The 25,345-nt window shown below is 45.4% G+C and overlaps 1 protein-coding gene across 1 annotated transcript; it reads left to right on the forward strand.

Annotated features, from left to right (window-relative positions):
• The first annotated feature begins 7,920 nt into the window (after nt 1-7,920).
• Nucleotides 7,921-22,685, forward strand: ZNF786 (zinc finger protein 786). The gene is made up of 4 exons (XM_079786804.1): nt 7,921-7,991; nt 13,243-13,369; nt 16,709-16,861; nt 18,333-22,685. Exons 1-4 carry the CDS (start codon nt 7,974-7,976, stop codon nt 20,441-20,443), a joined length of 2,409 nt encoding a protein of 802 aa, XP_079642930.1. The 5' UTR covers nt 7,921-7,973; the 3' UTR covers nt 20,444-22,685.
• Nucleotides 22,686-25,345: the final 2,660 nt, after the last annotated feature.

The following is a 25,345-nucleotide window of genomic DNA, read 5'->3' on the forward strand; positions in this document are numbered from 1 at the left end:
CCCTGCATCCGGGTGAGCCTGGGCCCCGGGTCCGGGTGGGGCCGCGGGCCCCTGCATCCGGGTGAGCCTGGGCCCCGGGTCCGGGTGGGGCCGCGGGCCCCTGCATCTGGGTGAGCCTGGGCCCCGGGTCCGGGTGGGGCCGCGGGCCCCTGCATCCGGGTGAGCCTGGGCCCCGGGTCCGGGTGGGGCCGCGGGCCCCTGCATCCGGGTGAGCCTGGGCCCCGGGTCCGGGTGGGGCCGTGGGCCCCTGCATCCGGGTGAGCCTGGCCCCGGGTGAAGCCGTGCCCCTGGGTCCGGGTGAGGCCGCGGGCCCCTGGATCCGGGCGAAGCCGTGCCCCTGGTTCCGGGTGAGGCCGCGGGCCCCTGGATCCGGGCGAAGCCGTGCCCCTGGGTCCGGCCGAGACCAAACCAGAGGGAGTCTGACCTGCATTACCACCATTTGTCCACCATCCAGAGCTGAGGGGTCAGTGCTGACATGTACACATAAGGAACTGGTGGACATTGATATTGGGTCTCAAAAGAACTGTTGGTCCAGAAAGAAACTCACTACAGACTGATTCATTTGCCTGTCAGCATAACTATTATTGCTCATCGCACATTCAATTCTTATAGGTATATCTCTAGTGACACATGATTTCGCTCATCTAGGGGAAATGATGAACAACATAGACTGATGAACAAGAACAGAACCAGAAACAAGGAGGCATCGATCGGACTATCGGGCCTCAGAGGGAGGATAGGGGAGGGTGGGGGGAGAAGGGAGAGATCAACCAAAGGTCTTGTGTGCACGCATAGGAGCCTAACCAATGGTTAAGTTCAACAGGGGGTTGGGGCATCCATGGGGAGGGGTGTGGGATGGGAATGGGGGGATGAGGACAAATATGTGACACCTTAATCAATAAAGAAATTAAAAAAATAAAATAAAATGTACTATTTAAAAAAAAAAAAAAAGTCAACTGTGAAAATTGTTTTCAGTCTAATACTTAGGAAACTCAGACTGAGTGTGTATGGACTCTCTTTGCAGGTTTTTTTTTTTCCAAGCCAGATTTGATCACCTGGATGGAACAAGGGAGAATGCTATTACTCAGAGACCAGGAATGCTTAGAGAAAACAGGAGTGACACTTAGCCCTTTTACTGATGAGTAATTGGACTTGAAGAATACTAGAAAGTCACTATGTTTGGGTGAGTATGGTGGATTTAGGGTCATGACTCATTTCATGTTTCTGGCCTTGTTTCCTGAATCTTTCTGGATAGTGAGCAAGATACAGTGTTTATGAAGAATGTTACTTTTTTTTTTTTTTTTTACTAAAGTGAGGGTGGGGCAAAAGTTGTTCATATGGAAAATAGTACAATCTATATCCTACCTAATAAAAGAGTAATATGCAAATTGACCCTAACTCCGCTACACCCACAAGTCACGCCCACCGGCCAATCAGGAGCAAATATGCAAATAAACCCAACCAAGATGACTACAGCCACAGAGAGCAGGAGGGAGGCTTGGGTTTCCCTGGTAACAAAGGAATACAAGCTGCTGTTGCCGACCTAAGCTTCCACTCAAGGCTACAAAGTTTCAATTATAGAAGGTAAACAAATCCAAACAGAAATGGCGGCAGCCACTGAGCTGGAAAGAGCAGGAGGCAAGGGTTGCCCCTGGCAATGGAGGAAGCAAAGCTTCTGCAGCCCTGGCTGGCCTAGGCCTTGGCTCCAGGGTACAAAGTTTCAATTATAGAAGATACACAAACCCCAAAAGAAATGGCTGCTGGCCACGGAGCAAGCAGGAGGCTTGGCTCTGCTCCAGGCTACAAAGTTTCAATTGTAGAAGATACATAAATCCCAGATACCAGGGCCTCTGCTTGGGTCGCCAGGGGGTGTGGCCGGCCTGCAAACCACCACAGGCCCTTCACCCAGGCCGCCCTACATCCCAAGGGAACCCCCACCCTGATCCGGGATACCCTTCAGGACAAACCATCTGGCCCCCACCTATGCACCAGGCCTCTATCCTATCTAATAAAAGAGTAATATGCAGGTTGACCATCACTCCAACACACAAGATGGCTGCCCCCATGTGGTCAAAGATCCTGCCCCGATGTGGACACAAGATGGCCAGCACAAGATGGCCAGCAGGGGAGGGCAGTTTGGATGGACCAGGCCTGCAAGGGAGGGCAGTTGGGGGCAATCAAGCCTGCAGGGGAGGGCAGTTAGGGGTGACCAGGCCAGCAGAGGAGGGAAGTTGGGGGTGACCGGGCCTGCAGAGAAGATTTAAGGGTGTGATCCATGAGCTGTAGCTCAGGGGGGAGCAAGCCTGCTTTATTTAGAAAAATGGAAGACATTGTGTATAGCTGAATGTTTTTCTTGGGACATAGTAGGAGATGTGGGTGGGGGTAACATAAATTGGTGTCAGATTATCTGAGGTCAGGAATGCCAAGGGAGAGTTTGACTTCATCCTATAGAAAGGGAGGAGCTTGGAAAGGTTTTTGAGTACCAAAGAATGAACAACTTTGGTGGCTATTCCTAAAAAAAAAGTTTCTTTTATACTAGGTGGTACTCACTCAAAGTCACAACTGCTCCTCTGCCTGGGCTAATTAGTAAGTGATGAGAAATAGGGTTCAAGGGAAGTAAACTTTTGTTGAGATCCAGGCCAAAGTGGTGGAGTGCTGACTTATAAAATGATATCATCTAGTTGGAAACATAACCTGTTGTTGTGAAGCTGACCACAGAGCATAATCAGAGTTCTTCTCTGGGAGAAGGCCCACCCTTCCTGAGAGGTGAGGTTTCCTCCAGATTAAGGGATTTAAAAAGGAGAGCCCCGTGACCCAGTTCAGTAGGACGTGGAAGAAAAAGCCGTCTGAAATAGCAGCTGAGGTGAGTGTCCAGAATTGTCCTCTCCAGATGTAGTGGGTGACAGTAAGATGCTAGCTCAGCTCCCTCTGTTTCCTATCATCATGGCTTTTATTTTGGGAACATTAGTGACTATGCTTATATTAATATCTTATAATTCAGAGTTTCGTGGAAAAGGGAACTATTTCTTCAGTGTTCTTTGTGAATTAAGTCAATTGCCATTTTGACATCATTAAGAAACATAGTTCCTAGTAGCATTTCTTCCAAAAAACTTTTCCTGAAATCTGTGGTAGAAGGAAGCAGGACTATGACCTGACATATGGTGGTTCTGTTTTTTAATTTTTTTTTTAGGAACCTCCATACTGTGTTCAAGAGGATGTGGAGAAAAGGGAACACCTGTATACTGCTGGTGGGAATGTAAATTGGTGCAGCCTCTATGGAAACAGTATGGAGGTTCCTCATGCAAATACTTAAAACGTAGGTTCCTGCCCTTAAATTCTTTTGCTGCTTATGTGTCCATCAGTAGTAAATGGGATTTTATTCATAATAAATGTATAGTGTTTCTAAATGAAAAAAAAAATGACCTGAAGCCTTCCTATTTTGATTTTTATTTCGTAGATTTAAGGAAATATTTAATGGAACAGTTAGATTCTCAGAGAAACTCATTTTACTTTCTTCCAAATTCTGCTCCCCCTCTGAGGGTCATCCACAGATTCACAGGATAAATTTGCCTGCCATTTTTTCATGCTAAGCCATTTCTTAACCTATCATGAAAGGATTTGCATATCAAAGTTAAACTGAAGTATAATTTACCTGTGGCAGGGAGATTCAAATGGGATCGGGGGGTTCCCTTTCCTATGTTGTTGGTGACGTGAAGATAGTCCTTGAACCGCACCATAGTGCAGGCACATCACTGATGAGGCTGGGTCTTCCTTTTTCTCTCCAGGTGACCGAGGAACTCTCAGGGCGAAAGAGGAGGCGTGCCATTTAAATAGTTTCCAAAAGCAGGGCTCCTGTGCTACCTTACCAGGGGAGGAAAATAAGATTTTATCAGATCAAAGAGCAACCTTACAAGATCTCCAAGAAGTAGAGATTCTGCATAAAAACGTCAACATCACAGCATCTAATCAGAATGAGAATGATCCATGGCATAAGACGATGGGTCCCCCAGGTCACCTGGAAGTTTCACCGGGGCTGAGCTTTTATTCCTGCTTTGTCTGCAGGAAGGTCTCCCACAAAAAGAGAGACTTGGTAAAGCACAGAAGGAACCACTCCAAGAGCCAGCCCTATAAATATCCAAAGTGCAAGAGCAGAAGGAGCTCTGACCTCAGGGGGAGCCAGATGGTCCTGTGTAAGAAGAAGCGTTTCCAATGTGGTGAGTGCGAGAAGAGCTACCACATGAAGTGCAGCCTGATTGTGCACCAGGTCATTCACACGGAGCAGCAGCCCTTCCAGTGCCCCAAATGTGAGAGGCCCTTCCGGCGTAAAGCCACTTTGAAGAAGCATCAGTGTTTGCACAAAGGTCAGAGACCATTTTCCTGCCAGGAGTGTGGCAAGGGTTTCCCCAGCAGTCCAAGCTCACTGAGCACGTCAGGGTGCACACTGGGGAGAAGGCTTTCCAGTGTCCACAGTGTGACCGAAGCTTCCGCCTGCAGAGAAGCTTGAAGGCCCATCTTCACCTGCACAGTGGGGAGAAGCCCTTCCATTGTCCAGAATGCAATCGGAGCTTTTCCCAGAAGGCAGCTGTGAAGGCTCACCAGATGGTACACAGTGGGGAGAAGCCATTTTCCTGTGATCAATGTGATAGGAAATTCGCCCACCAGGCTAGACTCACTGAGCATGTCAGAGTTCATATCGGAGAGAAGCCCTTCAAGTGTTCTGAGTGTAAGAAAGCTTTCCGCCTAAAGAGAAGCCTAACAGCCCACCTGTTTCAGCACAGCAGGGAGAAGCCCTTCCCGTGTCCGGAGTGTGGGAGGACTTTCTCCTGGAAGAACGCCATGAAGGCCCACCAGCGTCTCCATAGCAAGGAGAAGCCATTTTCCTGTGCACAGTGTGGCAAGAGGTTTACCCAGCCCTCCAAACTCACTCGCCACAACCGAGTCCACATCAAGCAAAAGGAATTCTCTTGTGCCGAGTGCAAAAAGACCTTTCCTCGGCAGTCAAGGTGCTTACAGAGCACCTCAAGGTGCACACCAAGGAAAAGCCATTCTCCTGTGCTGAGTGCAGCCAGAGCTTCCGCCGACACTCACCTCACTGAGCACAAGCGGCTTCACAGTGAGGAGGATCCTTTCCAGTGTCCCGAGTGTGATCCATGGCATAAGACGATGGGTCCCCCAGGTCACCTGGAAGTTTCACCGGGCAAGAGCTTCTTCTGGAAAGCCTCTATGAAGGTCCACCAGCGGATGCACGGGGCGAGAAGCCCTTCGCGTGTAGCGAGTGCAGTAAGGCCTTTACTCAGCAGTCTCAGCTCACTGAGCACGCAAGAATCCACAGTGGGGAGAAGCCCTTCCAGTGTCCTGAGTGCAATAAGAGTTTCCGTCTCAAAGGACATTTGAAAAGCCACCTTCTCCAACACAGTGGCCAAAAACCATTCTCTTGTGTTAAGTGTAGCAAAAGTTTCACTCAGCAGTACAGGCTCACAGAACACATTCGAGTTCACAGTGGTGAGAAGCCCTTCCAGTGTCCAGAGTGTGACAAGAGCTACTGCGTTCGGGGAAGTTTGAAGGTTCATTTGTACACGCACAGTGGACAGAAGCCCTTCAGGTGTCCCGAATGCGGCAAAGGCTTCCTCCAGAAGAGAAGTTTGAAGACCCATCTGCACCGTCACAGAGGGGAGAGGCCTTTTTCTTGTGATGAGTGTGGAAGGAGCTTTACATACCTGGGGGTACTCAACACCCTTATTGCTGCAATGCATGCCAGGGAAAAGCCCATCAGTCTCTAGGTCAAGCCACACAGACAGTGAGCTCTGTTGGCTCTGGCTGAGTCAGGATAAAGAATTTGCAGAACACTGGCTTCAGACACATGGGCCAGATGCATAGAAGACCTGGTGTGGCGCCTCCTTGACAAAGGTTCCAAATAATTTAGGCATCTCTCCTCTGTAATCGTCACAGGCAAGGCCTGCCAATCATGGAAGGAACATTTTATGCTGTTCTGCTATTTCCTCCACTGTTGTGTTATCCAAAAGCATGGTAATTCCTTCATTCAATTCTGAAACCACAGCCTGAGTGAAGAAATGTTACAGATGGAATTGTTTTCCCCAAAATGCCTCACTGTGCTTTCCATTACTGGGCTGCCTTATTTAATTGAGGTTTTCTGTTTTCTCACACAGTGAATTTCATTTTCTCTCAAATGGTGAGAGGACATCTGTGTCTTGTGGGAATTTCTCTATATTGCTCAAAATAAATGTAATTTACTGTCTCATTTGTTAAAATGTTGGCCACATAAGTGTTATATTCTTCTGTGTTAATTTAAATCACCTAAAAACCCACCACTGTGAGTAGCAAGCAGTGTTATATATCTAACCTCTCTGCATTCCCAGCAGTGTGTATCAATTCTTCAAGAAATATACTTAACGTTAAGATCTGTGAGTTAAGTACTAAAGGAGAAAATATTGTCAGTCCATAACCACTCCATTTTTTGTTCTGTGGTCTATCACAAGGCAGTTTTCCAGCTTGTTCTAGCAAACCTTCGTCTCTCCTTTGGACTGTCAATCTTTAACATTATCCTGACAGAAATACGTAGATTTCCTTCCTTAGAGATCTTCAGGGCCTAAATAAGTGTTCTTTGTAGCACAACATGTGGTCCCAGATTATCTGAACTAATCAGCTGGGATTAAGGGCGCTCCACCAACCATAGTGTCTAAACAGAAAGGAGAGGTGCCACCTCTGGTTGGTATGTTCCTGTCAGTATAGCCTCTTGGTGAGTCCATGGTGCCTTTGTGCAAAGGAAAAGACCCTTGCCTCTAGTGCCTGGGTATGTGAGCTGGCTGTCGGTGCTGACTGGCTTCTTGTCCATGTACTTCAGGACAACTCTGCCTGGCCTGGGATACGCATTAAAAATGCAGACCATTGGGACCCTCCTCAGAGGTAGTGAATGACAATCTTCCCAGATGATCTTGTACAACTGAAGTTGCAGAACATACGATCTACTGAGTGGAGAGACTATAGGAAGGAAAACTGTTCTTGTAACAGTGACTGGAAGTTTCATGAAAAAATAGAGCATTTACATTTATTATGATCGGCTTTTATTTTTAAATTTTTTTATTGTTAAATTATATATATGTAATTTTTAAAAAGAAAACCTTTAGGGTTGGAATAGCAATTCCATAAACCCAAGCGGTTCAACCACACTGACTGTTTAGAGTAAAAGGCAGAGTAAATTTGAGTTCCATTTCATATTTACATTATAAGACTATTACTTGGACTGTATAGACAATGACTCGTTTCTAATTTAAGTCCATGTCTGCATGACTTCTGAGAATAACCACTGAGCATCCTTGCCCTCACCCGTACAACTCTGCGGAGTGGTCTGCATACTCAAGAGTCCCCCTTGGGTGGAGCAAGGCAAAAAGGGAGAAAATGAGAGACATCTGTAATACTATCGACAATAATATATATTTTTAAAGAGTCTCCCTTAGGATGGACTCCCAGTTATCCACACGGGGACCTGCTTGTTAATATCCCTTAATTGTCTGACCTCCCTAGCAATCTGATTCCTGGGGTCACCCCGCAGATGGCTGGGGTCGGTTTGGGGGAGGAACCAGACGTGACCCCATCCCTGTCTCCTCTCCATCCATTTCCACTTGACTGCATTTCCACCTCCGTCTTCGTCCCTCTCCAGCTCTTTCAGTTCGCATTGGTCTTTGTCTGTCACCCTTGAGCCCCCAAGAGAGTGCCAGGATCCGTCCCCGACAGGTGGCGGCTACCCCGGCAGCCAGGCTGTGCCCCTCCGCAAGTACCGGCAACTCCGGCGGCTCCTGCAGGCGGCGTTCGCTCCTCCCGCCAGCAGGGGGAGGTGTGGGGCCGGGCGTCGGCCGGCCGCAAGTCCCAGCGTGCACCGCGCCGGGGCTGGCCTGCTGGGCGGGGCGGAGTGCGAGGCGTCCGGCCGCTGGGCCCGGGCGGAGCTGCGAAAGGCCATGGCCGAGCCGGCCCCGGTAAGAGGGGTCTCTCGTGCGGACGCCCAGATTCGGGTCGGGTCTTTTGTTTCCAGTCGGGCCGGCCGGCGGGCGGACAGGTGGGGCGCAGTGTGGGCCCCGCTAGGCTTGGGGTGTAGGGTCCGGTGGCCGCCGCTCTGGGGGCTCCTCCGTGGACAGACACCTGAACGAAGCGGAGCGTGGACAGGCAGAGCCGGGGCGCCCGGGCACGCGGGGCGGACCAGGCGAAGGACGGAGGGAGGTCTGGGGCCGTGTGACAGTTCAGCCTGAGCTGCTGAATTCAGAACCAGTGCTGTCCAAGATGTATGGTTCTGCCTGGTTGCAGTGGTGCTGGGCAGGGCTTAAATGTCAGAATTCAGCCGCTAACGTTAAAGTTGGTGTTGAGTGAAAGAAGGTAGGATGGTGAACATTGGAAGGAATAGAAGAGGGTATAAAAACCTAGAGTACGTATTATTTCATTAGTTTTGTGTTGAAACTGAGGTTTAGAGAGAGCGGCTATTTTATGTTTTTTTCTACATAAACTTTAATATTGAACGTTTTTGCTGAATCCTAAACGAATTCATGAGATCATTAATTTTAAAATACTGTTAACAATCTCCACAAAAGACATAATTCCTTGGATTAAATATAGAAAGGATATGCAGTACATTTATAGAGGAAATGATAAAGGGGAGGTATACCGTGCCTGTAGAAGAAAAGATACTTTTCTTCCAAGTTAATGTATAAATTCACTGCAGTTTTATCAAATGGCAGTAAGATTTTTACGAATTTAGATAAACAAATTATAAATTTCATTTGGAAAAATAAAGATCAATAATGTGATTCTTTTTTTTAAAAATATATTTTATTGATTTTTTTTTTACAGAGAGGAAGAGAGGGATAGAGAGTTAGAAACATTGATGAGAGAGAAACATCGATCAGCTGCCTCTTGCACACCCACTACTGGGGATATGCCCGCAACCAAGGTACATGCCCTTGACCGGAATCGAACCTGGGACCCCTCAGTCTGCAGGCCGACGCTCTATCCACTGAGCCAAACCGGTTTCGGCCAATAATGTGATTCTTAAAGAGAAAAAAAAGAGCAAAGAAGGAGGAATTGCCCCCAGAAAATAATAACTTACTATGAATCTGTAGAATTGATACAGATCTGTTTCGTGTGGAGAGAGACACAGCAGTGGGAACCAGAGAGCACCCTGAAGCAGCCTGTACCAGACTGAGTATCTCTCCAAAATGCAAGTCCTTCCTGGAACCTCAGATTGCGACCTTACTTAGAAGTAGGGTTGTTGCAGATTAATTGGTTAAGATGAGATCATTCTGCAGTAGGGTGGGTTCTTAATCCATTATGACTTTAGAAGAAGAGACACGGAAACCTAGATACACAAAAGGAAAAAAAAGGCTATGTGACAGCAGAGATTGGCAGCTTTAAGCCCAGCGACACCAAGGATGGACAGCCACCACCAGGCACTAAGGGAAAGGCATGGGATAGAGTCTCCCTTAGAGCCCTCAGAGAGAGCTCAGCCCTGCTAACACTCTGTTTTCAGACTAGCCACCAGAATTGTGAGAGGACACATTTTCAGCGTTTTAAGCCATCCAGTTTGTGGTACTTTATTACAGCAGCCCTAGGACACTAATACACAGATCTTCAAATGCAGTATTTGTGACAATTGGCTTTCCATTTGGGGGAAAAAACCAAAAGGTTGAAGTAATCACTACTGTGTACCATTAAAAAATTATATTCATTCCATGTAAGTTAAAAATCTAAACACAAGCCCTGGCTGGGAAGTTCAGTGGTTAGAGCGTGAGCCTGCTTACTGGAGAATTGCAGGTTCAGTTTAGTTGAGGGCACATACCTGGGTTGCAGGTTTGATCCTTGATCTCGGGGTGCATGCGGGAGGCAACCAATTGATGTCTCTCTCACTCAGACTGATGTTTCTCTGTCTCTCCCCCTTCCTCTTCCCTTCCACTCTCTAAAAATCAATGGAAAAAATACCCTCATTTCTTGGGTGAGGTTAAAAAAAATCTAAACGTAAAATGAAACATCAGCCTTTTGGAAGAAAATGTAGAATATCTTTGTAACCTTAGGGGAAAAAAGTTTCTTAAAACATAGAAAACAAAATAACCTAAGAAAAGATAGATATATTTACATCACAATAAAAATTTTATGTATAGCCGAAACCGGTTTGGCTCAGTGGATAGAGCGTCGGCCTACGGACTGAAAGGCCCCAGGTTCGATTCGGGTCAAGGGCATGTACCTTGGTTGCGGGCACATCCCCAGTGGGGGTTGTGCAGGAGGCAGCTGATCGATGTCTCTCTCTCATCGATGTTTCTAACTCTCTATCCCTCTCTCTTCCTCTCTGTAAAAAATCAATAAAATATATTTTTTTAAAAATTTTATGAATAGTATAAGACAGCATAAGTAAAATTTAAAGATTTAGACACACTAGGAGAAAGCATTTGTGACCTCATGTAGTCAACAATCAATGTACAAAGCATATATAGAAGTCTTCGAAATGAAAGGACAGGTGGCCAGTAAAAATATAGGAAAAGGATATGAATAGGTAATTCACAGAACTGAAAATTGATTAAAAATTGTGAAATTCAGCCAATGAAACTCTGTACAAAATTATAATAAATCAGTTCTCTAGCAAAATGTACAGATCTCAAAATGTTGAATGAAAAATGCAAGTTGCAGTATAATAAAGCATTTTTGCATAAAAGACAAAGCAATAGTATATATTATTCATATATATGTATGAGTATTAAAAGTTAAAAACATGAAATGAAAAGTTACCACATTCATCATACTGTTTACGTCTCCAAGAGGAGGAGAATAAGACTGAATGTAATAACAAGATTGAAGAGTAGACCAAGAAGACTTGAGCTTCATCTATCATATTCTGTTTTATTAAAAGGAAATTTGAAGAAAAAATGTTAAATTTGTTAGGTCAATGGTAAATACAAGGTTGCTTGTTATAGTCTGTGATTTTTTTGGATCTTGTAAACTGAAAATTAAAGTAATAAACAATAAAGGCTTTTTGAGCATTTTTGAAAAACATCTATTTAAAAGTAAGGAATTTGCCCAGCTGATGTTGCTTAGTGGTTGAGCATCTACATATGAACCAGATCACAGTTCAATCCCCAATCAGAGCACATACCCAGTTGTGGGCTCAATCCCCAGTGTGGGGAGTATGGGAGGCAGCCATTTAATGATTCTCTCTCATCATTGATGTTTCCCTTCCTCTTCCATCCTCTCTGAAATCAATAAAAATATATTTAAAAGTAAGGAAATTACTGTAGAGAAGAGGATAAGTATATTTAACACAAATTAAAACATTCAGTGCTGCTGTAATATACGCATTTCAAAAAATCACAGTGCCAGGCAAAATCATGCAATAAAAACCACAGCTTAATGGAGAAACAGTGTTAGGCACACAACGCTCAGAAGGTTTGTCAGTGGTGGCCCTGGCCAGGTGGCTTAGTTGACTGGAGTGTTGACCAATATGCCAGGGTTTCGGGTACTGTCCCTGGTCAGGACACATGCGACAATCAACCAGTGGATGCTTGAATGGGTGGGGCAATGAATCGATGTTTCTCTCTCTCTCTCAAATCAGTAACTTTTAAAAAATGGATTTCAAGAAATGAGAGGGAGAGAGAAATAAAAACATCAATAAGAGAGAATTAGCCCTAACCGGTTTGGCTCAGTGGATAGAGCGTCGGCCTGCGGACTGAAAGGTCCCAAGTTCGATTCCAGTCGAGGGCATGTACCTTGGTTGTGGGCACCTCCCCAGTAGGAGGTGTGCAAGAGGCAGCTGGTCGATGTTTCTCTCTCATCGATGTTTCTAACTCTGTATCCCTCTTCCTTCCTCTCTGTAAAAAATCAATAAAATATATTTTTTTTAAAAGAGAGAGAATCATTGATCGGCTGCCTCCTGCACACCCCACACTGGGAATCCAGCCTGCAACCCAGGCATGTGCCCTGACCAGAAATCAATCCGAGATCTGGTTCATAGGTTGATGCTCAACCACTGCACCACACCAGCTGGCTCAAATCAGTAACATAAAAAAAAAGTTTGTCAGTGAGATGTTAAAAAAGATAGGAACGCTGGCCGGTAGCTCAATTGGTTAGAACATCCTCCCTATATGCCAAGGTTGGCTGGTTGGATCTCTGGTCAGGGCACATTCATGAAGCAACCAATGAATGCATAAATAAATGGAACAACAAATCAATTTAGGGTTTTTTTCCCTCCTATTTTCTCTCTCTAAAACTTAAAGTTTTTTGTTTTTTTTAAGGTGGACCTATGTAATACTTTAAACAATAAAGATTAAAAACATTTTTTTTAACCCTGGCTGGTGTGGCTCAGTTGGTTGGGCTTCAGCTTGTGTGCCAACTCAACCCAAGCAGTGGAAAAGATACATAAATTGTACATAAAAGATACAACCCTTACCCCGGGATGATTCAAGAGTCAACTATATATGCAAGGGCTGAAGGTTGGTATTTCAGTCTAAGGAGAAAGATTATTGTATTTAATAGTGTTGTATGATTGGTTCTCCATATATATGTAAATAAATATACCAATCACCTCTATAGGATTAAACTGTAAATCTAAATGTTTAAAAAACTAGTAGAATCTCTGTATAAACTTATGATGTGGGAAACACTTAAAATGAAACAATATGTAAAAGACCCAGATTTTTAACTAAATGAAAGGCTTGAAATGTTTGGTGCATATAAAGTCAAGATACAATTGATATATTGGGAGAAAACATTTGCTAGTCAATGAAAGAATTAACCCTAATATAAGAAAGTTCATTCAAATTATAAGAGCCCACTAGAACGCCGTACAAAGGATATGAACAGTCATGCACAAAAATATGTAGACCGTCCCCAAAAAGTATAAAAGGATGTTAAGTCTCACAGATTAATGCATATTAGAACAACAAAATACAATTTTTTTTATCCATCACATTGGCAAAAACGTATGTCTTAAGGATATCCTGTACTGGCACAGGTGTAAAGAAATGTTTTATCTTATTAGCAAGGGTCAAAGTGCTGGATTCTTTTTGGAATGTGGAATAGTTGTGGTTAACAACAGAACCACATAACTGGAAGAGGGAAGGAGCTGTTCCCAAGAAAGAAGCTGCCAAACATTAAAAAACTGTCTGCTCCAAAAGTCTTTTTAAATGGATGAGAAGGAGCTAGAGTCATTTTGAAGCAATCATGATTGTACGTGTATTATGTATGTACTTTCAGGTACCTCTGACTTTTGAGGATATTGCCGTTTACTTCTCAGAGCAAGAATGGCAGGATCTAGAGGCCTGGCAGAAGGAGCTTTACAAGCATGTGATGAGAACCAATTATGAGATTCTGGTGTCTCTAGGTAAGAAGTGTTCAACTTTTTTTGTGGGTAAATCATGGAACTGGATACTGTATGATGTTCCTGTTGGTCAGGTAGCCAGATTTCTCAGAAAAGCACTTTTACCCCATATTCTTCCACTAATACTCCTGTCAGCATTGCTGATCCTTACTCAAGGGTAGACAACGTTACATGAGAATATTTGACACAGCATGGAATGTAAGGTGGTCAGGAGTGACTAAGTATATTTCAGGGCATTTAGTCACTGGTTCCAGGATTTTCCACATAGGCACATGCCTAGCTCATATTCATAAAGTACCCAGATATTTTAACCTAGGGTTTTCTGGTCTGTCATTTTTTCCAGGGGTGTCCATATGCCTTGGACACGCTAATGTTACTTTCCCCTGCAATGAGATTTGGCAAGGCTGTCCACTGACATGTTGAACAGCAGCTCTCTATAGATTAAATGGGTGTTCTTTTTAGTCTTGCTGCTTACTTGATCTTTATATTTCTTTTTATTATCAAATACGTTTATTAAAAATTCAGGTCTTTCAGAAAAGCATCAAATGATAAAATCTCTTCATTCTCACTCCCTCAGTTAATTCCCTAAAGGCAACCACTTTTAACCATTTCTTTCTTTTTTAAATTGATGAGAAAGAGAGAGATTGATTTGTTGTTCCATTTATTTATGCATACATTGGTTGATTCTCATATGTGTTCTGACCAGGGATTGAACCCACAACCTTGGTGTGTCAAGGACAACGCTCTAACCAGCTGAGCTACCCGGCCAGGGCTAACCATTTCTATTTTAGTTCTTAGTGTGGTTTCCTTCTATCTGTATAACTGTCATGCTTACACCTCTCTTTCTTGATTTATCATGTTTAGGCAGCATTAATGAACTCATTACTATGAAAAAGGAGGCATTAGCCCACTTATGCTGTCAATTTTCTGTCTCCTTTCATCACAGATTTTGATAATTTTTTCATGCCTCTGTTGGCTACTTTAATGATTTAAATAATAAACTTCTAGATTGTGTGCCATGAAATTTACATCTCTTGACTCCTTTAGTATATGAAGATAAGATAGTTAGTTCTCCTATACTTCCTTCCACCTCTCCTGCCAGTTCCTGACAGCTAGTCCATTTCCTTTAGATTGCAAAGTTTCTAATACTTATATTTTGTTTCAGTACCATAATTTTTCCAGGTACTTTCTATAGAGTGTTTCTGAAACATAACTAAGATGTTACATCATTTTCATTATTACTAAAGAACCAATTAAGGTAATTGAGTCTATAGGTAATTAAGTCATTACTTCTGTGCCACCCAAAAAGAATATTCCAAGCATCAAAATCAAATGGATTTATCATTGTGGTGTGATCTGCATTTCCTTAATGGCTCACCATGTTGAGCATTTTTTTAAAAATCTTTTTTGAATAAATGTCTATTCAAATACTTTGCCCATTTTTACATTGGGTTATTTCTCTTTTTATTGTTGAATTATAAGTGTTCTCTATTCTATATCCTGGACCTTTATCAGATACATGATTTGCAACAATTTTTTCTGTTCTGTGGGTTTTCTATTTACTTTCTTCATGGTGTCCTTTGAAGCACAAAAGCTTTCAATTTTGAAGAAGTCCAGTTTATTTTTTCTTTTGTTGCTTGAGCTTTTGATGCCATATCTAAGAAACCATTGCATAATCCAGAGTCACAGAGATTCACTCCTATGTTTTCTTCTAAGAGTCTTATCCTTTTAGCACTTACATTTAGGTCTTTGATGTGTTTTGAGTTAGTTTTTGTTTATGGTGTGAGGTAGGAATCCACTTTTACATATGGATATCCAATTGTCCCAACACCATTTGTTGAAAATACTATTTTCCCCCTATCAAATTCTCTATAGTCAATTGATTCTTTTGGAAAATCAATTGACTATAAATGTCAGTTTATTTCTGGATTCTCAATTCTATTTCATCCATCTATATGTCTATCCTTATGTCCCTACAACACTGTTTTGATTATTATTGCTTTTAGGATCAGTTTGTCAATTTCTACCAAATAAGCAGATGGGATTTGGGGAATATTGTCATCTTAACATTAAGTCTTCCAATTTATGAACATGGGATATCTTTCCATTTATTTAGTACTTTAAAATTTTTTAAACAATATTTCACAGTTTTTATTTTACAAGTCTTGCATTTCTTTTATTAATTTTATTCCTAAATATTTTACTCTTTTGAATGTTAGATAGTTGAATATTGTTTTGTTTCTTTTTGGAAAAATACTTTTATTTCAAAAGCTGCTGGGAGTTCAACCCAGATGAAGCTTGATAATAGATGTATGGATTTTAAAAAAAGATAGTGATTTCTTTTTTTTCATAAGAGCAGTCTTAGAATTCTTTAAGTGTTGAAATCAGATTTCAGGGGGCTGAGGAGGAATCGGGAGCAGTGTGTGACCAGTCTCCACCTGGATGGTGCCATTCTGACATTTTGTCCCGGAGGCATTGCCAGATTGTCCCCCGTCTCTGATCTGGGCCATCCACTGATCTCCTCTAGCAACCTTTGAAGCATACTTTTGGTTGTTATTGAAAAAAAGTTTTACTTGAAAATACAGTGAGTAAACCTTTCTTACAGGGGAATGGGAACATATATTTGAGAATCTTGTAACTTTTAATTCATTCATTTTATTCATTGCAACCCACTCTCTTCTAGCAGAACTCAGCCATGGTTTAGGTTGTCGTCAGCACTGTCACTAGAAGTACTTCTGAGAGAATTTTTGCTGGAGCCACCTACTTTGAAATTTCCAGGGACAACCATTTCAGTTCTTATTTTTGTATACCCCCAGGTACCCAGGGATCTCCAGTTGTCCCACCATTTTCAGAGCACACTACTAGTGTATTTTATGAAATCCATGACAAAATACAGCATTGCTGGATATATGGGGACAAAGACAAGATTAAAATAGCCCGAGATAGCTTATCTCATGTTATGTGTGGGAAGTTTTGTTCTTCTTTGTGTAAATTATTATTATTATTTTTTTGTTAATCCTCATCCAAGGATATTTTTTTCCATTGATTTTAAGAGAGAATGGAAGGGAGGAGAGAGAGAGAAACATTGATGATGTGAGAGAGACACATGGATTGGTTGCCTCCTGCATGTGCCCTAACTGGACTGGAGATCAACCAGAGACGCTTTGGTACATGGGCCGACGCTCTAACCACTTAGAATCACCAGCTGGCTATAATCTATTTTTTTGATATCTCTTCTCCTACATTGTCCCGAGTAAATTTTAAGAAATTTAAAAACAAATTCAGTGTGCTTTAAATTTCACACTCAAGGAAACCAAACTCCCATTTGACTTCTCTGTACAGATGGTGGACTTCCCAAACCGGAGCTGATATCCTGGATTGAACAGGGGAGCGTGCTCTTCAGGAATTTAGGAGAACCACAAAAGTCAGGAAACATAATTTTCAACCCTGCTGATTTGCATTTCGATCCAGTTATTGAGGGACAGCAGTTTTGGAGTAAGTATAAAGAAATCAGGGCCTTGTCCTTACGATGTCACATTCAGGTTTCTTACTTCTAATTATCTGATCTTGTCTTGTTTGGCTGGGCTGAGGCTTGGCATCTGGGTTCTGGAGCCTGAGTCTGAATCTTGCCTTTTCTGAGTGACCTTGGGCAGGTTATTCAACCTCTCAGTATTTCATTTCCTAACTATAACCTGAAGGTAATAAAAGTATGTACATTATAGGGTTAAAGTGTTAACCTGATACTTGGCACACAGTGAGAGCTCAGTAAGTGTGATCTGTTCTGAGTAGGGGTGGGGGCAGACTGTAGTCTCTGTTTGAATGGCTAACCCTTAGCTCTCCTCTTCTTTCCTGTCCTGATGGAGAGTCTGAGACTTGTGGGCTCCTCAGAGTCAGTGTTAGGTATGGAATGAGAACGTCAAATGTGGGCATCATTCCAAGAAATCTTGTCAGTAATTTTAGCTTTTAGCTCCTGCTTTCTGGAGAATAAAAGTTTTTCTGCACAAATTATTTTTGCCACCTGCTTTTCTTTCAAGAAACATTTTTAGCCCTAACCAGTTTGGCTCAGTGGATGGAGCGTCGGCCTGCGGACTGAAGGGTCCCAGGTTCGATTTTGGTCAAGGGCATGCACCTTGGTTGCGGGCACATCCCCAGTAAGGGGTGTGCAGGAGGCAGCTGATTGATGATTCTCTCTCACCGATGTTTCTAACTCTCTATCCCTCTTCCTTCCTCTCTGTAAAAAATCAATAAAATATATTTTTTAAAAAGAAACATTTTTAAAAAGAAGGGAAAAGAGAAGAAGAAAGAAAAGAAAAGAAGTGGGGGAAAGTTAGAAGAAATAGTTAGAAGGAAGTTGGAAGAGGGAGGAACAGACACAATGCCTTGCTGGCCTGGCTTAGGGGCAGCCTGTGGATCACACAGCCACATGTCAGTCAGCGCTGTCAGTGACCCTGCCGTTTTCCCTTCTTGACTCCAGGAACGTGCACATCAGAATGGGGCAAGTCTGATGTGCCTGCAGGCTTGACCGTGGTGAACGTTGACAGGACGTGCAGTCGCCAGGCTCATGCTGAGCACTCGGCACACATTAGCTCCTTTCATTCTCACTGCAGTCTCATTGTTCCCCTGTTTCTACAGGAGAAGGATCTGCAGCCAAAGTAGCTTGACAAAAGTTGCAATGGACACAAGGGATTCGAACCCAGACATTCTGGACTCAGAGCTTAGGCCCTACATTGTGACCTGTATTTTCCTCTTGTCAGTATTATTCTAAGAAAGTCTGTTCTGTTTACTTTCAGCAGACTCACCAAACTCCTGGTCATGAAATAGAACCAAACTGGAATGTGCCCTGTGTACAGTTCAGTGGAAACTGGGTTCCCAGGCCACCAGAGGTCACTGTTGCGGTTCACTTTCCTAGTGACCTAGCCTTTGATCATGCCATAGACACGAATTCTGACTGAATTTTTGGTTTCAGTTTCAGGAAGCCAGCAAGCTGTGAATTCAAGAGAATCTGAATGCCATTTCCAAGTTGATCCTCTTGAGGGCCAGGATTCCTCTGAACCCTTACTAAGAAAAAGTGGAGATGTTTCCTTCAGGCCGGACCGAGGCATCACCTTCATGAAGCCAGACAGACACGATCCACGGGCTCTACTCCCAGCAGCCCACCATTCCTGGGAACCCACCCACAGAGAAAGAATCCCGAACCCCAGGACTCTGGGACCCCTAGGCCTCCAGGAGGTGCCCTCCTGGGAGGGCACCCCACATCCTTGCCCTGTCTGTGGGGAAAGCTTTTGGAAGAAGAATCATGTAGAGAAGCACCAGGGGAGCCACTTGAAGGACCAGCCGCATGGGGCCTGGAAGAAATTCAGTAAACAAGCTGACCTGCAGCATCAGTGGAGCATCCCTCGGGGACAGAGGCACTTCCGATGTCATGAATGTGGGAGGAGCTTCTGCCTAAAGCGGGATTTACTTAAACATCTGGCCGCTCACACAGGGAAGAGCCCACTGCAGTGCCCTGAATGTAATACATGCTTCCATCACAAGTGGGCCCTTTTCAGCCACCACCTTCTGCACCAGGGGGAGAACCCTTCCCAGTGCCCCAGGTGTGGCACGAGCTTCCTCCCGAAGACCAGCATACAGGCTCACCAGGGCCAGCACAGCGGGGTGAGGCCCGTCTTCCCGAGAGAAGGCGACAGGGCCCTCGGTGAGAAGGCCAGGCTCAGCAGTATGCACTCAGGACCAAGGCCAGGCCCAGGCCCGGGCCTGCCTCTCGAGGAGCACTGCCACTTGATGGGGGGCATGGAGCTTGTCCTCCAGCGCTGCCCTGCCAGAGAGAGGCCGTTCTTTTGCACGGCCTGTGACAAGTGCTTCTCTACCAGGGCCAAGCTCACCAGCCATGGCAGGGTGCACAAGGGGGAGAAGCCCTTCCCGTGCCTGGAGTGTGGCAAGAGCTTCCGCCTGAGTGGCCTGCTGAAGGTCCACCAGCGAGTGCACGGTGGAGAGAGACCCTTCTCCTGCAGGAAGTGTGGCAGGGGGTTCAGCAAACAGTGCAAACTCGCCGAACACACCCGAGTGCACAGCGGGGAGAAGCCTTTCTGGTGTGCCGAGTGTGGCAGGAATTTCCGCCAGAGGGGACAACTGCTGAGGCACCAGCGACTGCACACGGATGAGAAGCCCTTCCAGTGCCCCGAGTGTGAGCTGAGCTTCCGTCTGAAGAGCATGTTGAGAGCCCACCGGCTCCGACACAGTGGGGAGAGGCCCTTCTCCTGCAGTGAGTGTGGCCGCGGCTTCACTCACCAGTGTAAGCTCCGTGAGCACCTGCGTGTGCACAGCGGGGAGAGGCCCTTCCAGTGCCCCGAGTGTGACAAGAGCTTCCGCCTGAAGGGCATCCTGAAGGCCCACCAGCGCACCCACAGCACCGAGAGGCCGTTCTCCTGTGCGGAGTGCGGCAAGGGCTTCACCAGGCAGTCGAAGCTCACGGAGCACCTGCGCGTGCACAGTGGGGAGAGGCCCTTCCAGTGCGCCGACTGCGACAGGCGTTTCCGCCTCAAGGGGCAGCTGCTGAGTCACCAGCGCCTGCACACAGGAGAGAGGCCCTTCCAGTGCCCGGAGTGCGACAAGAGCTATCGAGTGAAGGCGGACATGAAGGCCCACCAGCTGCTGCACAGCGGGCAGATGCCGTTCTCCTGTGAGTGTGGCAAAGGCTTTGCCAAGCAGTCAAAGCTTGTCGAACACATCAGGACGCACACGGGGGAGAAGCCTTTTCGGTGTCTGAAATGTGACAAGAGTTTCCGCTTGAAGGCACAGCTGCTCAGCCACCAAGGCCTGCACACAGGGGAGAGACCTTTCCACTGCCCTGAGTGTGACAAGACTTTCCGGGAAAAGGGACACATGCTTAGGCACCAGCGCATACATAGGCCAGAAAGGCCATTTGCCTGCGGCGACTGTGGGAAGGGCTTCATTTATAAGTCCAAACTTGCCGAACACATCCGAGTGCACACAAAATCCTGTCGTGCTCCGAGTGGGCCTGACATTCAGAAACGGCTCAGCCAGCTGTTTGCAATGATCGAGGCTGACTGGAGCTGAGACAGAGTGGCAGCCATCCAGAGAAGCAGTCATCGGGGTCATGGTGCCTGGGGATCCACAGCAACCATAGCTGAACCCACTGCTGCACACGCTGGTGGACCTTCAGCAGGCCGCTCAGGGGGAGCTCTTGTCACTCTCCAGGCACAGGTTTTAGGAACAGGGGCCCTTTTTTGAGCAAGAATGTAATACAAGTTAGGAATATAAGAAACCACTAAGAATTTTCTTTCTTAAGTCATCACCAGTTATATTTTCTATCCATTGATAAAAGGAGACATTTGTTTTTCCTACCATCTTAAGTGGCAATTTTCCCCCAAATGCTTAGCTAGCTTTGAAATCCCAGCTTGAATTTAGACATGAAATCCCTCTAGTACTGGCTGTTACATGTCAATTCCCCTTTTCTTTTTTCATAGTATGATCCTAAGTTGGGGGTTTCAGTCCAGTGAATTTTGTTGCAGACATTAGATTTGGTTAGATTGACTTGTTTGGAAACGGATAGTAATAAAACAAGTTTTCTAAGTAGTTTATGAGCGTGTTTAAGTTTCACAGCAGTTCCACAGTGATGATGCATAGTTCCCTTAAGGCAGTGGTCGGCAAACTCATTAGTCAACAGAGCCAAATATCAACAGTACAACGGTTGAAATTTCTTTTGAGAGCCAAATTTTTTAAACTTGTAAACTTCTTCTAACGCCACTTCTTCAAAACAGACTCGCCCAGGCCGTGGTATTTTGTGGAAGAGCCACACTCAAGGGGCCAAAGAGCCGCATGTGGCTCGCGAGCCGCGGTTTGCCGACCACTGCCCTAAGGAAAAGCTGCTAATTTCAGCAAGAGTTGGCTAATCTGAGTTGAAGAAATATAAAACTGAAGGTCTAAAATGTATGGGACTAGAATTTAGCTAAGAGATTGGGAAAGGTGTCAATTTGGGAGTTCCAGAACAGAGATGCTATTTGAAGCTGAGAGAATAAATGAGATTCCCATTCACCCCATTTAGCAGATGACTAAATTCCAAGTTGAGATAAAATAACAGGCAGCAACAGCTTAGTGTGGAGAGTATTCAAGCAAGTAAAAGTAAACACAATACAAGTAGAAGTCCAGAAAAATACCGCCTTTGGTACATTAAGTGAGGGTTCTGTGTGCATGAAGAATGTTTATGCTTCAGGGAAAGAGTTTTATTTCACACAAAGAATTCCTGGCTTTTAGAGGGTTACATTTCATGTAACAGAATGGCTGACTTGTAATTCTGAAGGCTGATAGAAAATGAGATTGTCCGTAAACTGTAATAGATATTACTATGAAACAATGTCACAGATTATTTTCTGTGGAACACTAGCTCCAAAGAGACTCTTATAAAAAAAAAAGTGACATGGCCAATTAGTTTAAATAAAGTTGAACAATTCCCTCACTCTGCTTCCCACACACACAGGCCATGACTCTCCAAGAGGAAGACATATTGTGAACCATATTCTGAATATACTTGGCCTTGGGATCCTTTCTCTTCTTTTTTTCTAAAACACTGTGCTCAGTGAATCTTCTACAGGACTGATTTTTAAAAACATGACTAAAGAATAGTCCAGGCTCCAACAAAATAACCCTTAGTCTGTTCAGAAGAGTGAGAATCCCAGAAAATAAGGTCTTGGGTTTTAGAGAACGAAGAAAAAAGACCTTTAAGTCAGATTAAACTTGAATAGTTTTAGAGCACCCGATGTTTTCTTAAGTGATGGGACACTAACAAGGGTGAGTAATAATATTAAGAGACTAGAGGCCCAGTGCATGAAATTCGTGCACGGGGGCGGGGGGTGTCCCTCAGCCCAGCCTGCACCTCTCCAATCTGGGACATCTCTCTCACAATCCAGGACTGCTGGCTCCCAACTGCTCACCTGGCTACCTACCTGCCTGATTGCCCCTAACTGCTTCTGCCTGCCAGCCTGATCACCCCCCAACCACTCCCCTGCCAGCCTGATCAACACCTAACTGCTTCCCTGCTGGCCCAATTGCCCCTAACTGCCCTCCCCTGCCAGTCTGGTCACCCCTAACTGCCCTCCCCTGCCAGCCTGGTCACCCCCAACTGCCCTCCCCTGCTGGCCTGGTCACCCTTAACTGCCCTCCCTTGCCAGCCTGATTGCCCCAAACTGTCCTCCCCTGCAGGCCTGGTCACCCCCAACTGCCCTCCCCTGCTGGCCCGATTGCCCCTAACTGCCATCCCCTGCAGGCCTTGTCCCTCCCAACTGCCCTCCCCTGCAGGCCTGGTCCCTCCCAACTGCCCTCCCCTGCAGGCCCGGTCCCCCCCCCAATTGCCTCCCCTGCAGGTCCGGTCACCCCCAACTGCCATCCCCTGCAGGCCTGGTTCCCCCCAACTGCCTTCCCCTTCAGGCCTGGTCCCCCCCCCCCCAACTGCCCTCCCCTGCAGGCCTGGTTGCTCCCAACTGCCCTCCCCAGCAGGCCTGGTCGCCCCTAACTGCCCTCCCCTGCAGGCCTGTTCCCCCCCAACTGCCCTCCCCTGCAGGCCTGGTTGCCCCCAACTGCCCTCCTCTGCCAGCCTGGTCACCCCTAACTGCCCTCCCCTGCTGGCCTGATCATCCACAATTGCCCTCCCCTGCTGGCCATTTTGTAGCGGCCATCTTGTGTCCACATGGGGGTGGCCATCTTTGACCACGTGGGGGCGCCCATCTTGTGTGTTGGAGTGATGGTCAATTTGCATATTACCTCTATTATATAGGATTGTGTCATTTAGTCAGGTTTCTAATCACTCAGAGATACACTGATGTCTGTTGTGTTCACAGCATTGCGAACCTCACAAAGCATAGAGATAAGCTCAGCACAGCTAAGAAGGGGCAATGACCTGCTCCAGAGGAGCACTGCAGTGTCGGCACCTGGAGGAAGAGACTGTGACTGGACCAGGTAGTGGTTTTGAAGGAAACTGCATGCCAGGGACTCTAGGCTGGTGTTCTTGCAGACTGTCATAAGTGAAGGATCTCAGAGATAGTAAAAGATCCAGAGTGTTTGAATTTTGTTAGAAATGGCATGTTTTGGGGGAAGTTGAGAAAAAGGCTAAGTCCCAACTAAACCCAAGTGCCCCAGATTGCCCACACTAAAAATGAAAAAGATACCAGAGCGATGTTTAAAGAATAGAGGGACTTCTGGGAAACAAGGTGGCACAAGCACAGGTTCATAAAACTCCCCTTCTTGTTCTGCCCCAATTCCTCAAAGGAAAAATCAATGCTGAGATATGCTGGTGCAATCACAGACCTTCAAGAATAAGTAAGGATGCCTACAAGAACCCCATCACCTCCTGCCCAAAAAAGCCTATCTCCTACAAGCATGTCAAACTCAAAAGGCAAGCACAGACCAAATAAATGAGGCATGTGGCCCGTGGGCCGTGAGTTTGACATGCTTGTCCTACAAAGTAATAAATCTGAAGAGCCCAATAGTGAAGATCACATTAAAGGGACATAATGAAAGAAAAAAGATCCCAATAAAATTATGGAGTCCGACCAGCATGGCTCAGTGGTTGAGTGTCAACCTATGAATCAGGAGGTCATAGTTCAATTCTCAATCAGGGCACATGCCCAGGTTGTGGGCTTGATCCAGTATGGGATGTGCATGAGGCAGCTGATCAATAATTCTCTCTCATCATAGATGTTTCTATTTCTCTCTCCCTCTCCTTTCCTCTCTGAAATCAATAAAAAAAATATTTAAAAATTATGGAATGTATTATATTATTTATTACCTATTGATATTATAGAACATCCAACAGAATCAGCAAAGTAACTATTACAAATAAGAAAAAAGATCCTGTTCACAAAGCCCGGTCACTGTCTGCATTCAAGATGGGAACTGCTCTGGCTGGTATGGCTTAGTTGGTTTAATAGAACTGAAAGGTCACAGTTCTATTCTAGGTCTGGGCACATACCTAGGTTGTAGGTTTGATCCCCAGTTGGGGCACAGAGAAGAGGCTATTGTTTCTCACATTGATGTTTCTCTCTCTCAAAAAAAAAATCATATCCCTGTGTGAGGATTTAAAAAAAAAAAAGAAGAAGAAAATAGATCAGCGCTAGTCAGGTGGCTCAGTTGGTTGGAGCTCAGTTAGTTGGAGCGTCTTCCCATATACCAAAAGGGTTTTGGATTCTATCCCGTCAGGGCACATGCAAGAATCAACCAAAGAATGCATAAATAAGTGGAACAACAAATCGATGTTTCTTTCTCTAAAGAATAAATGAGTAAAAAAAAAAAAATGTTTAAAGAAACAAAAAGATGCACAGTGCTACCAGTCACAGGAGGCTGTTGGCTGTAGAAACACAAAGAACTGAACATTCCCAGGATGCCCTGCGTGTCCCCAGGGCAACGGCCGTGGCAGGACGCGGCTGACAGGCGCAGGCTCCGCCCCGAGCACCGCCGGGCACCGGGGCCTCCCCTCGCAGAGCCCAGAGCCGGGCAGGTGCTGGAAAGCTCCGGCTGCAGGACTCTGCAGAACCATCAGGTGGGAGTGGTGACATCTAGGCCCGGCAGAGGGGGTGGCCCGCGCAGGAGCCCAGGCCCAGCCTTCAAACAGGAGCTCCCGCGGTCCCTGAGGGCAGTGCAGGGAAATCCATGCTCCCACCCCAGACGGTTCCTATAAGCTTCTGGGAACTGTCTAGGGTGGGAGCATGGATTTTTTACCTTTATCCAACCAGCGTGTGGCCCCCAGAGGGCGCTCTGCGAACACTTGTTGAATCAATCAATGGATTGAGAGTCCTACACTTCAGAACCGATTTTACAGTCAGCCCAGGGCTTTCTGAGTGTTCCTGTTTCCCTGGAACTCAGCTTGTTGGCGAGGTATAGAATGGAAGAAAGAAGAACAGAGGACATTATGGCTGAGAAAAAGGAAGGTGTCCCAGAGAGGGACATATGTAGTACAATCTGTCACTT

This window comes from Cnephaeus nilssonii, assembly GCF_951640355.1.
Source record: "Cnephaeus nilssonii genome assembly, chromosome: 12".
In the NCBI taxonomy this organism is placed as follows: Eukaryota; Metazoa; Chordata; class Mammalia; order Chiroptera; family Vespertilionidae; genus Cnephaeus; species Cnephaeus nilssonii.